The 12,290-nt window shown below is 42.1% G+C and overlaps 1 protein-coding gene across 3 annotated transcripts in view; it reads right to left on the reverse strand.

Moving 5' to 3' along the window:
• Positions 1-12,290, reverse strand: part of col16a1 (collagen, type XVI, alpha 1) — a 321,764-nt gene that overhangs the window by 178,592 nt on the left and 130,882 nt on the right. For all 3 annotated transcript variants that reach the window (XM_059654248.1, XM_048557999.2, XM_048557998.2), the window contains exon 11: positions 6,599-6,625. In XM_059654248.1, the coding sequence (XP_059510231.1) occupies positions 6,599-6,625 (27 nt within the window). The remainder of the gene's footprint in view (positions 1-6,598; positions 6,626-12,290) is intronic.

Raw genomic sequence — 12,290 nt, forward strand, 5'->3', positions numbered from 1 at the left:
ACTAGAGACGGTAGGTGGGATATTGATAGGTGAGTGGTGGGGGTTGGTCAGTGAGGTGGGAGGGGTGGATTGTGTCAGGTCAAGGAGGTGGGCATGAGAGGGTGGGTTGGTTATGGGATGAGGACATTAGTGAGCCAGTTGGGTTTTTCTGACAATCAACAGTGGCTTCATGGTCATCAATAGATGTTTAATTCTATGGACATGTCATCAAGAGAATGGGAGGGGGAGTGGAAATGGTTTGCGACTGGGAGGTGCAGTTGTTTGTTGCGAACTGAGCGGACATCTAAACTTTTCAACTTTTTACCATTTAAGCAATATCCTGCACATCTGCTGCTCCTTCCAAATGGATGGCCTCACACTTTTCGACATTATATTCCATCTCCCATATTCCTGCCCAGTCAGTAAGCCTACCCAAATTCTCCTGAAGCTGCTCAGTTCGCAACAAACAACTGCACCTCCCAGTCGCAAACCATTTCCACTCCCCCTCCCATTCTCTTGATGACATGTCCATCATGGGCCTCCTGCACTGCCACAATGATGCCACCCGAAGGTTGCAGGAACAGCAACTCATATTCCGCCTGGGAACCCTGCAGCCATATGGTATCAATGTGGACTTCACCAGTTTCAAAATCTCCCCTTCCCCTACTGCATCCCTAAACCAGCCCAGTTCATCCCCTCCCCCCACTGCACCACACAACCAGCCCAGCTCTTCCCCCCCACCCACTGCATCCCAAAACCAGTCCAACCTGTCTCTGCCTCCCTAACCGGTTCTTCCTCTCACCCATCCCTTCCTCCCACCCCAAGCCGCACCCCCAGCTACCTACTAACCTCATCCCACCTCCTTGACCTGTCCGTCTTCCCTGGACTGACCTATCCCCTCCCTACCTCCCCACCTACACCCTCTCCACCTATCTTCTTTACTCTCCATCTTCGGTCCGCCTCCCCCTCTCTCCCTATTTATTCCAGTTCCCTCCCCCCATCCCCCTCTCTGATGAAGGGTCTAGGCCCGAAACGTCAGCTTTTGTGCTCCTGAGATGCTGCTTGGCCTGCTGTGTTCATCCAGCCTCACATTTTATTATCTTGGAATCTCCAGCATCTGCAGTTCCCATTATCTCTCCCTTAACCCTCCCCCATTTCTGAAGAAAGGTCCCGACCCGAAACATCAACTTTCCTGCTCCTCTGGTGCTGCCTGGCCTGCTGTGTTCATCCAGTTCCACACTGTGTTATCTCCGACTTCAGCATCTGCAATTCTTTTTATCTCGGAGCCAAGTACTGATCCTTGCAGAACCCCACTGGTCACAGCCTGCCAATGTGAGAATGATCCACTTATTCCTACTCTGTTTTCTGTCTGTTTACTAATCATTAATCCATGCTAGTATATTACCTCCTATTCCAAGTGTTTTAATTTTTCTAACTTGTCTCTTGCATGAATAGCTTTCTGAAAATCAAAGTATACAACTTCTATTGGATTCCCTTTATCAACTTTGAGAGAAATATCTTTAAACAACTCCAAAAAGTTTGTTAAGCAAGACTTTCCATTTACAAATCCATGCTGACTATACCTAATCAGATCATTCTCAACCAGATTTCTATTTATCTCATTGTTTATACTAGATTGTGACATTTTCCCCACTGCTGGCATAAGGTTAACAGATCTGTCCGGCCTTGTCTTCTCTCTCATTCCCTTGTTACCTTCCAATCCACAGGAAACATGTTAGAGTCCATACAATTCTGGAAGATGATCATCAATGCATCAACTATCACCGTAGCTCACTCACGTTACAGTCCATTTTTACATTTTTTGCTACATCGCATTCAAAAGGAATTCTCCCCTTCCTTGGTTTCTTAGCTGTCCTTTGTTATACATACAATGCTGAACTTTCTACGTTAGCCATGATCAACCATTTTTGAAGGAATATATGTCACTGTTAGTCATGTTATGGCTCCTTAAAGACTATCCGTTGCCTATTTATGGTCATCTTTAAATAGATTTTCTCAAACTACCTCCGCCGTTTTTTGCTTTATACCTTATGATTTCCCTTATTAAAATTTAACACACTTGTTTCAGAATTAACTAACCTCTCTTCCAAACATAATGTAAATTTTTAAGATATTGTCATCACTCATCCTGAAAGGATATTTTACAAGAAGATTGCTAAATAACTTGTTTTTGTCCCGTCTAGGTCTAAAATCACATAATGATAGAGTTATACAGCATGGAAACAGACACCTTGGCCCAACTCATCCATGCCAGCCAGGCATCTCAAACTGATCTAGTCCCATTTGACAGCATTTGGTCTACCTCTGAATGGCTAACGGCTGACGATCCTGGGATTGTATTCATTAGAGTTTAGAAGGTTGAAGGGTGATCTAATAGAAACTTACAAGATAATGTATGGCTTAGAAAGGGTGGACGCTGGGAAGTTGTTTCTGTTAGGCGGGGAGACTGGGACCTGTGGGCACAGCCTTAGAATTAGAGGGGGTAAATTTAAAATGGAAATGAGGAGACATTTCTTCAGCCAGAGAGTGGTGGGCCTGTGGAATTCATTGCCACGGATTGCAGTGGAGGACGGGGCGCTGGATGCCTTCAAAGCAGAGATTGACAAATTCTTGATCTCAGAAGGAATCAAGGGCTACGGGGAGAGTGCAGGGAAGTGGAGTTGAAATGCCCATCAGCCATGATTAAATGGCGGAGTTGACTCGATGGGCCGAATGGTCTTACTTCCACTCCTATGTCTTATGGTATTATGGTCTAAACTCTTCCCATTCATACACTTATCCAGATTCCTTATAAATGTTATAATTGTACCCACCCCACCACTTCTTCTGGAAGCTCATTCTATACCTGTACCATCTTCTGTGTGAAAATATTGCCTCTCAGGTCCCTTTTAAATCCATCCCCTCTAACCATAAACCAATGCCCTCTAGTATTGGACTGCCCTGCCCTGGGAAAACGATTTAGGCTATTCACCCTCTCCATGCCCCTCATGATTTTATAAATCTCTATAAGGTCACCCCTCAGCCTCTGATGTTCCAGGGAAAAATGCTCTGACCTATTCAATCTCTCAAACCCTCCAATCCCAGCAACATTCTTGTAAATCTTTTCTGAAGCCTTTCAAGTTTCATAACATCTTTCTGATAGCAGGGACACCAGAATTAGATGCAGTATTCTAAAACTGGCCTCACCAATGTCCTGTATGGCCATAACATGACTATTCAACTCCTGTACTCAATACACTGACCTCAAGCATATTCCTGTAGAAAACCACCCTTATCCCACTCCAGAAATTCATCCTCCACAACTTTAGAGCTCAACTGGTTTACCCAGTCTGTATGCAAATTAAAATGATTCACTCACATGGGACCACCCGCTATTATGATGAGCCTGCCTCCCTGCTTTTAACTGGTCTGTCTCTTTAAAAGTCCAGTTGGTTATGTCTAGAACATGCCACGTTGGAGGGTTCAGTCCAGGTGAACTGGTGGCTCGTCATAAGGGTCAGTGACTACACCAGAGCTAGGGCCCCCAGGCTGGACCATTCATCTCCCACTCACTTCAGAAACCCACAGAGTGAAGAAAAGCATCTGTTGGAGTTGGCAGTCAGCGACTTTATTTAATGGTTCCCACATGGAGTTTTGGCTGAATGCCCAATGTCTCCAAACCACAAATTGTTTGGGTTTGAAATTCATCTCTGCTGCAAATTTGCCAGTGAGCACACTGTTGCTTTACACAAACACATCTGTAAAGCACAGTATCATAATGGAAAACTCTGGATATACTGTTAATCCACGTCATATATCCAAATGGGGCAGTTAATTGGAGTCAGATCTGTCTGAGGCCTTGTTGGAGAGACTCAAGCCTTCAAATGTTGAACTGAAATCTGGCCATTGCAGTCAGATGATTTGTTCTGACGTTAATAAACATGAATCAACAGTGTGTAAAGAATAAAAGTCTGAACTCTGCACTGCAGCTGTTGTTAAGGAGAAGTCTGAACAAAGGAAGAGAATCAAGATAAGATGGCTGCAGTGTAGTTTTTGCTGTGTTTATTCAAGGCAACTGGACACAGGCCATACCAGATGTACAAGATTGCTGAATCTTCAAAGGCCATCTGCTGAAGTGTTTAAAGAGTTCCTCAAGAGTCAATAACCTGATCAGAAAATAGTTGCATTTGTGCCTTTCTCTACTGGTTCCAGTGGAGCTAGTACAGAACATGTCTGAACTTTAATGGCGGGAATGTGAATTATTACAGCTACCTTTAAAACTTGATTTGGCAACTAAGGCAATTTAGTAATTAATTAAAACTTGAAAAAAAAACATAAAAAAGCAAAAATCTAAACACATGATGTTGAATGGGCATATATCTTGGATATCAATATCTTCATTCCTGTTAGTGAAAACGCCATATTGGAAACAGAAAACCAAACAGTGCACTGAAAATAGCATTTAGAACAACAGAACCATCAAATACTTTCAGCGTTAGTACTACAATGACAAAAATGCAAGGACTTCAATGAACTAAGAATGCCATATGGCAACAAAGCAAGTGTAGGACTAGGAATAGAAAAGCCTGAGGGATCACTCAAATCAAAAGAATAATCAACAAATTCAGGAGCCTTTCAACATTCAAACACTGCAACAACATTCACCTGTACCAATCTTTTCACTAGAAATACTGAAACTTCCAGATACATTTGGTTATCAGTTAACTTGCAGACATGAAAAGTCCAATTCCTAAGATTTCCAGCAGCTTTTCAATTGAGCATCAAATCAAATGCAATATTTAGAAAAGTGTTCAAGAAACATTGTACGGCAAAGGGTCTTTAAAATATAGACCATTCTACAGGGCATGTAAACTATGTGAAGCACAATAAACCCTCTGAACTGAGGAGACAGACCTAACAATACACCACTTGTGACAACATCAACACAAAATCCTAAGCAATCTAATGTTACACTAGTTCGTGCTTTCAAAACTCCAAATCAGCAAAGGCACAACTGTCCAACCTTTTTCAAACAACATTATTATTGTAGCAAAAGAGATCACTCCTCAACCATATTCTTCAGTGTGATGAAAAGATTAAATGACAAATCCAATCATTGCTGAACCAACATGCACATTGATACCTTGGAATAGAACCTTGAAGAACAAGCTTCTTCACATGAAGAACAACAACATATCGCAGGACTACTTCATTTCTTTTTAAGGGAACGAACAACAGTATTCAACTCATGCTGGAGCAGAAGATATGTAGCCACTTTGTAATTTTCTTCCACCACAGCAGTTAAATTACCAAAAAACTTTCATCAACCAGAACCACTGGATCTCTGATCTGGGTTCTGGGGAAGGGTCACTCCACCCGAAACATTAACTCTGATTTCTCTCCACAGATGCTGCTACAGCTTTTCCAGCGATTTCTGTTTTTGTTTCTAATTCACACATTCCACCAGTTCTTTAGGTTTGAATCTCTGATCTAATGTCAGCCAGCACAGAAATTACAAGATCACTAACTTTACCTCAAGTTGTCATAGTATAACTTGTTATAGACTTTCCTGCTCTACTTGTCTACCGATCAAAACAGATTAATCAAGTCAAGGGCTTGTAGGACAGATAGGAATAAAATGTACAATAAATGTTCTAAATAAAACCAAGGTGATGCCTTTGAATACATGTATAACTGTCAATGTTTATGATGAGGGCAGAAAAGGCCTTCAGGACCTGACGAGGTCGAGAACTGACTTCCGAGTGAAACTTCAAACTAATTATTTATTACACACTACGACTCAATATTGCTATTCATCATAATCATAGATACACCAGAGTCTGGCTTTAGCTTATATTAGTTGTGGAATAATCTAACTACTTTGTGTGGCCATGCCCATGTCCTCATATGAATCTTCCAGAATGATTATTCTCACTCCAAGAATGCAATGATGTCATCAAGGTACACATCACTGACCATAACTAACACAGCGTAGGTGGAGTGAGAATAATCATTCTGGAAGTTTCATATGAGGACATGGGCATGGCCACACAAAGTAGTTAGATTATTCCACAACTAATATAAACTAAAGCCAGAATCTGGTGTATCTATGATTATGATGAATAGCAATATCGAGTAGTCGTGTATAATAAATAATTAGTTTGAAGTTTCACTCGGAAGTCAGTTCTCGATTTTGCCTCAAGACTCAACAAACACACCCCAGGGCAGGTACAGCTGCAGTTGGGAACAGAGTAAAGTTCCCTTTCCACTGGCTCCATCAAACACTCTACAAATAACATTAAACTGTCTGGACGGTAGTTACCTGTTTTCCCTCCCCAAATTGTTGTGATATACTTGAGTGAAGAAAGCTTTTGAAGATAATTTTTTATAAATATGTAATTTATATATCTCCCTTTGGCCATGGGATATGAAGTTGCCTGTGTGTAAGTCTGGTGCTTATGATATCTATGTTTATAATGGATTACTGACTAAATCTTTAAATAAAACTTTTGGTGCATTGTACTTTCTGCTCTGAGATGCACATTAGCTTCAGTTCAGGCCTACCCAGAAACATTACTGAGTGCTTGGTGCAAGAATTGCAATGATGACTGCTTATTACCTTCTGCTTGGCAATTCCACTGGCCTCCTGTAAGAGATTGATAGAAAAGTTCAGAATTAATTTAATTTTACAAACAATATTTGGCTAGTTTCACCTCCTCTGCTGAAGGCAGCACCTCTGTCTGGGTTTCAGGTTCACTAACACTCCAACTCTCCCCAGTTTGGCTCATTTATTCGGAAAGTTGTGTATCTGTCAATGACTGAACTCTCCAACAACTTACTGAACATGCCTCAGTACTGGATTGTGCTCAGGAATGAAACACCAGTTGGTTTTCCTCTGCTGAGACTGGATTTGACACCTGCCAGTCAACCTGCATATGGCGACCTACAAAACAGCAATCAAACCTGGGACTCCCCAGCGGTGTTCCTTTATCCACTAGGCCATTGAGAGAACTTAAATCCGGATGTAATTTGAATCTTTACCATGTTTCTGAGCATTCCTGAGTTTTATGAAGAATGGGGATCAGTTTGATTCTTTTAGTCACCTTTTTGAGGCAAACTGAAATGGCCATCAGTCAGGAATGGGTTCTTTTCGCAGGATCTTAGGATCTAGGCAGCTCAGCAAAGTACAGCAGTACAACAGGGCATTTAGCAATGTCAGAACCAAGTGATACAGACAGTGCAACAAAGACCGGGGGAACATTTGAAATAGACAAGAATCATATTTAACTCAACACAAAGCAAGAAACAACAGTACCCATGGAGTTTGCTCTATGTACCACAAATCTATCTTTTTAAACATGGTATCCTGTGTGTTCAGTGTTTTCAAGATCTGGCCAATTAGTTGAAGAATTGGAGAGCCTGGAGGCAAGGGTTTGAGATTTTCAGAGAGGCAGGTAAGCCCCTATGAAGTGACAGCAGCCTAAAAGTGCCTGATTGGTGAGAGTTGAATGATAGAATGGTTACAACATGGAATGAGGTTATTTGGCTTGTCATGTCCGTGCTGGCCTCTGAAGAGCACTCTTGTTCTATTCCTCTGCTGGCGCCCTGAAACTCTGCAAGCAATTTCTTCTCTGATTCACTTTGGAAAGCAATGATTGAATCAGGCTCCACTGCCTATTCAGGTCACACGTTCCAAATCCTCAGCACTCACTTTATAAAAATGCTGCTCCTTGAGTTGTCCTGGGTTTATTTGTCAATCACCTTGGAAAAAAAAGTTCTTCTGGCCCTCAATCTTTCTGCCGATGGGATCTAATCTGTCAAAATCTCTGACGATTTCAAACGGTTCTGTCAAGATCACTCTCAACCTGCATTTATTTAAATAAAACAACTTCTGTTTCTCCAATTTGAACTGAAGTTCTTTATTTCTGGAATTGTCCTTATGAGTTTATTCTACGTTCATTTCAAAACCTTCACAACCTTCCATTAGTGCAGAGCTCAGGACTTGACAATACGTTTCATTTGGTTTCATCAGACATTTCTTGATTTTCTACTCCTTGCATTTATTTATAATACTCAATTTCCCAAACACCTTTTAGGTACTTTCTCAACATGTTCAACTACCTTTCAAGAACTTATGAACATATGTAAGGTTCAGGACGTGAGGAATGTAAGGAAAGCAGGAAAGTACTCAAACAGGGAATTAGGACAACAAGAAAGGGCCATGAAATGATGTTGGAAGGTAGGGTTGGAGAGAATTCCAGGGCATTCTATAGATACAATAAAAACAAGAGGATAACTAGGGAGAAGGTAGGACCACTCAAGGATAAAGGGGGAAAATTTGTGTTTGGAGGCCAAGGATGTGGTGAGATCAGAAATGAGTATTCTACATTTTAGAGATAGTAGGAACTGCAGATGCTGGACAATTTGAGATAACAAGGTGTAAAGCTGGATGGACACAGCAGGCCATGCAGCATCAGAGGAGCAGGAAAGCTGACATTTCGGGCCTAGACCCTTCTTCAGAAATGACCTCTTCTTTCTGAAGAAGGGTCTAGGCTTGAAACGTCAGCCTTCCTGCTCCTCTGATGCTGCTTGGCCTGCTGTGTTCGTCCAGTTCTGCACTCCGCATTTTGTTCCTGATTTGCAGCTGGTTTTTACTCTGCATTGATATTCATCCAAGAGAAGGATACGGAGGATAGTCAGGTTCATTGTGTCCCTTGAAGAGCATTAAGATAGATAATTCCCAGACCCCGACGGTATCTAGCCCAGGTTACTGAGAAAGGCAAGAGAGGAGATTGCTGGAGGCTTGAGCAAAATCTTTATATCCTCTGGAACACCAGTGAGGTCACCAATATTAGGACTGATTGCAGAAGCAGTAATGAGAAGGTAAGAATGGATAGTGCTCCCCACTATCCAAGCCAAACTCTGGGCCCAATATGTGGATGACACCTTCGTGATTACCAAACACACAATACTAGAAGAAACCCACCAACACCTCACCGGAATAAAATTTACAAAACAAGAGAACAACAACTGATTACCCTTCCTGGACATAATGATAGAATGCAAAAACAACAGGAAACCTCAGACCAGTGTAAGCAGAAAAACCACACATAAAGACCAGATACTCAATTACACCAGCAAACACCCCAACGCCCACAAACGGAGCTGCGTAACGGCACTGTTTAAATGACCCACAACACTTTGCAGCAACCCGGAACTACACAAAGCAGAACAGGGGTACCTATATGATTCTTCAAAAAGAATGGATACCGAAAGGCACAATCATCGTTACCTCCGAGACAGACCACAACAGGAAGATGCAGACTCACTAATCACCATCAAGGGCATTTCAGAGATGACCACAAGACTACTCAGACTCCTAGGTATCAGAGTTGGCCACAAACCAACAACCTCCCTACTACAGCTACTGACGGATGTGAAGGATCCCATAACCAAACGAGTAATATTGGTGCATATTACACAGGCCAAACTGGAAGAAAACTGACAATAGGGTGACACAAACTTCAACTATCCACCAAGAGACATGACCAACTCTTACTTATCTCACTATACACGGACAAAGACGGACACAAATTCAACTGGAACAGCACATTGATAATCGTGCAAGCCAAACAGAGACATGCCAGGGAATTCCTGAAGGTCTGGTATTCTAAGTATAACGATCAACAAACACATTGAATTATACCCGGTGTACAAACCACTGAGAAACATAACCGGAAGTAATATCTCACAGTCCAGCAAACCAAGGCATATAAATAACAAGTGGGACAGAACACTTATGCTTTTCTGGAGGCACACTGGCGATGTTACCTAGCAGGGTGATGAAACGTTTGTAACCAAACCCATCGACCTAGCATGCAAGTCTACAATATCATCCGCAACCTGAGCTACAAATCTTCTCCAAAATCTTTGTATCCTCACCAGGCACTGGAGGACTGGCAAGTAGTTAATGGTCCTCTGTTCAAGAAGGCAAAAGGGATAGTCCAGGAGAACACAGACTGGTGAGTCTCACATTGGTATTCAGGAAGCTATTGGTGAGAATTCTTAGGGATTCATGTGCAATTGGAAAAAATGGCCTAATTATTGTCAGTCAGCATGGCTATGTGTAGGACAGGTCGTGTCTTATGAATCTGATTGAATTTTTTGACGAGATGACAAAGGTGATCGATGTGGGTAGAGCAGTAGATGGTGTCCTCATGGATTTTAGTAAGGCTTTTGACAAGGTCCCTCATAGGTGAGGTGGAGGTGATGGCCTAGTGGTATTATCGCTAGACTATTATCCAGAGACCCAGATAACGTACTGGGGGTCTAGGTTCAAATCCTGCCATGGCAGATGGTGGAATTTCAATTCAATAAAATATCTGGAATTAAGAATCTAATGATGATCATGAATCCATTGTTGATTGTCAGAAAAACCCATCTGGTTCATTAATGTCCTTTAGGAAAGGAAACTGCTATCCTTACCTGGTCTGACCTACATGCGACTCCAGGTCCACAACAATGAGGTTGACTCTCAAATGTTCTCTGGGAAATTAGAGATGGGCAATAAATGCTGCCTAGCCAGGAACACCGTCATCCCATTAATGAATAAAGAATCCAGAAGACTAAGATGAATGCAATCCACAGTGGCTTAGCCACATGGATTCAGAATTGGCTTGACCATAGAAAGCAGGGGTATTGGTGGAACGGTATTTTCAGGCTGGAAGTCCATGACTAGTGGTGTTCCACACAGATCTGTACTGAGATCTTTGCTGTTTTTGATATATGTAAGTAACTGGATGAAAATGTAGATGGGTGGGTTAGTAAGTTTGCAGATGATATGAAGATCAGTGGAGTTGTGGATAGTGTGGAATGTTGTTAGGTCAGTTGCTGATATGGCCAGAGAAATGGCAGATGGAGTTTAATCTGGGTAAGTGTGAGCTGCTGCACTTTGGGAGGTCGCATGTTCAGTCAAAGCATACAGTTAATGGCACGGCCCTGAACACTACTGATGAACAGAGGGATCATAGAGTTCAAGTCGTCAGCTCCCTGAAAGTGGCCACAAAACTAGATAAGGTGGTAAAGAAGGTGAATGGCATGCTTGCTCTTATTGGTCAGGGAATTGTGTACAAGAGGCAGACTGTTATATTGCAGCTTTATAAGACTTTTGTTAGGTCACACTTAGAGTATTGCATTCAATTCTGGTCGCCACATTACAGGAAGGATGTGGAGGCTTTGCAGAGGGTGCAGAAGAGGTTTACCAGGATGCTGCCTGGATTAGTGGGTGTGAGCTTTGGGGGGGCTAGAAAAACTCGGGATATTTTCTCTGAAGTGGTGGAGACTGAACAGAGACTTCATAGGAGATGCGTTAATAGTGTTGATGGTCACAATCCTTTTACCACAGTTGAACGGTCCCTCCATACCCAGTGCCAACTTACTGAATCCGAGTGAAGGGTAATGCTTGTTAGAATTACAGCTAGAATTGTGGCTCATGGCACCTTGGGGCTAGAGGGTGGCCCAAAGTAGGGATTGAGTTGGATAAGGACTAACATAGTAATGGAGAGAATTCAATAGCTAATGGGAAAATAGCAATCATTGTCGGCAAGGTGAAGGATCTCGTATGTTCTTTTCACCTATCCAATGAAGGGCAAGGTAAATCCGAAAAGGAATTGGAAAGGAAGGAGAATGATCCAGTCAATGTGATCCATGTAGGGTCCAACAACAAGGAGCAGTAGGCAAATGGTCCGATCCAGAAAGTGTCAGAAACTAGGGTCTACACTAAAAATCAAGATCTCAGGTGTTGTAAATGCTGGAATATTATCTGAGCCATATACAAATTAGTGTAAGGATAAGAAGATTAGAGAAGTGAATGCATGGTTGAAGGAATGGCATGGCAGAGAAGCATTCCTTGTCAGTTAACACAGCACCAGTGCAGGGGCAGGAACGCCAGAAGCTATACCATTACAATAGGCTCCACTCAAACTAAGCTGGGAACAGAGTCTGTAGAAATGAATAAATAGGAGGATCACAAAGACTTTAAACAAGTGGAAAAAATAACAGGGAAAAAAAATCAAAAAAAGTGAGGACAGTAGTCTATGTGTCAGTGAGTGTGCTTTAGATATCACAGGTAAAAGAAGAACTCAAGGCTCTAAAGTAATTAAACCATGAGAGAGAAAGAAGAAAAATGTAACAAATACATTCATACAGAAGCACAGATACGGGTACTTGTGCACTCCAAATCACAAATTCATGCTTGGGGGCAATGGAGACTAGCCGTTACGCAGGCATGGTTGAAAGATCATCAGGAAAGA

This window comes from Stegostoma tigrinum, chromosome 24 (assembly GCF_030684315.1).
Source record: "Stegostoma tigrinum isolate sSteTig4 chromosome 24, sSteTig4.hap1, whole genome shotgun sequence".
NCBI lineage: Eukaryota > Metazoa > Chordata > Chondrichthyes > Orectolobiformes > Stegostomatidae > Stegostoma > Stegostoma tigrinum.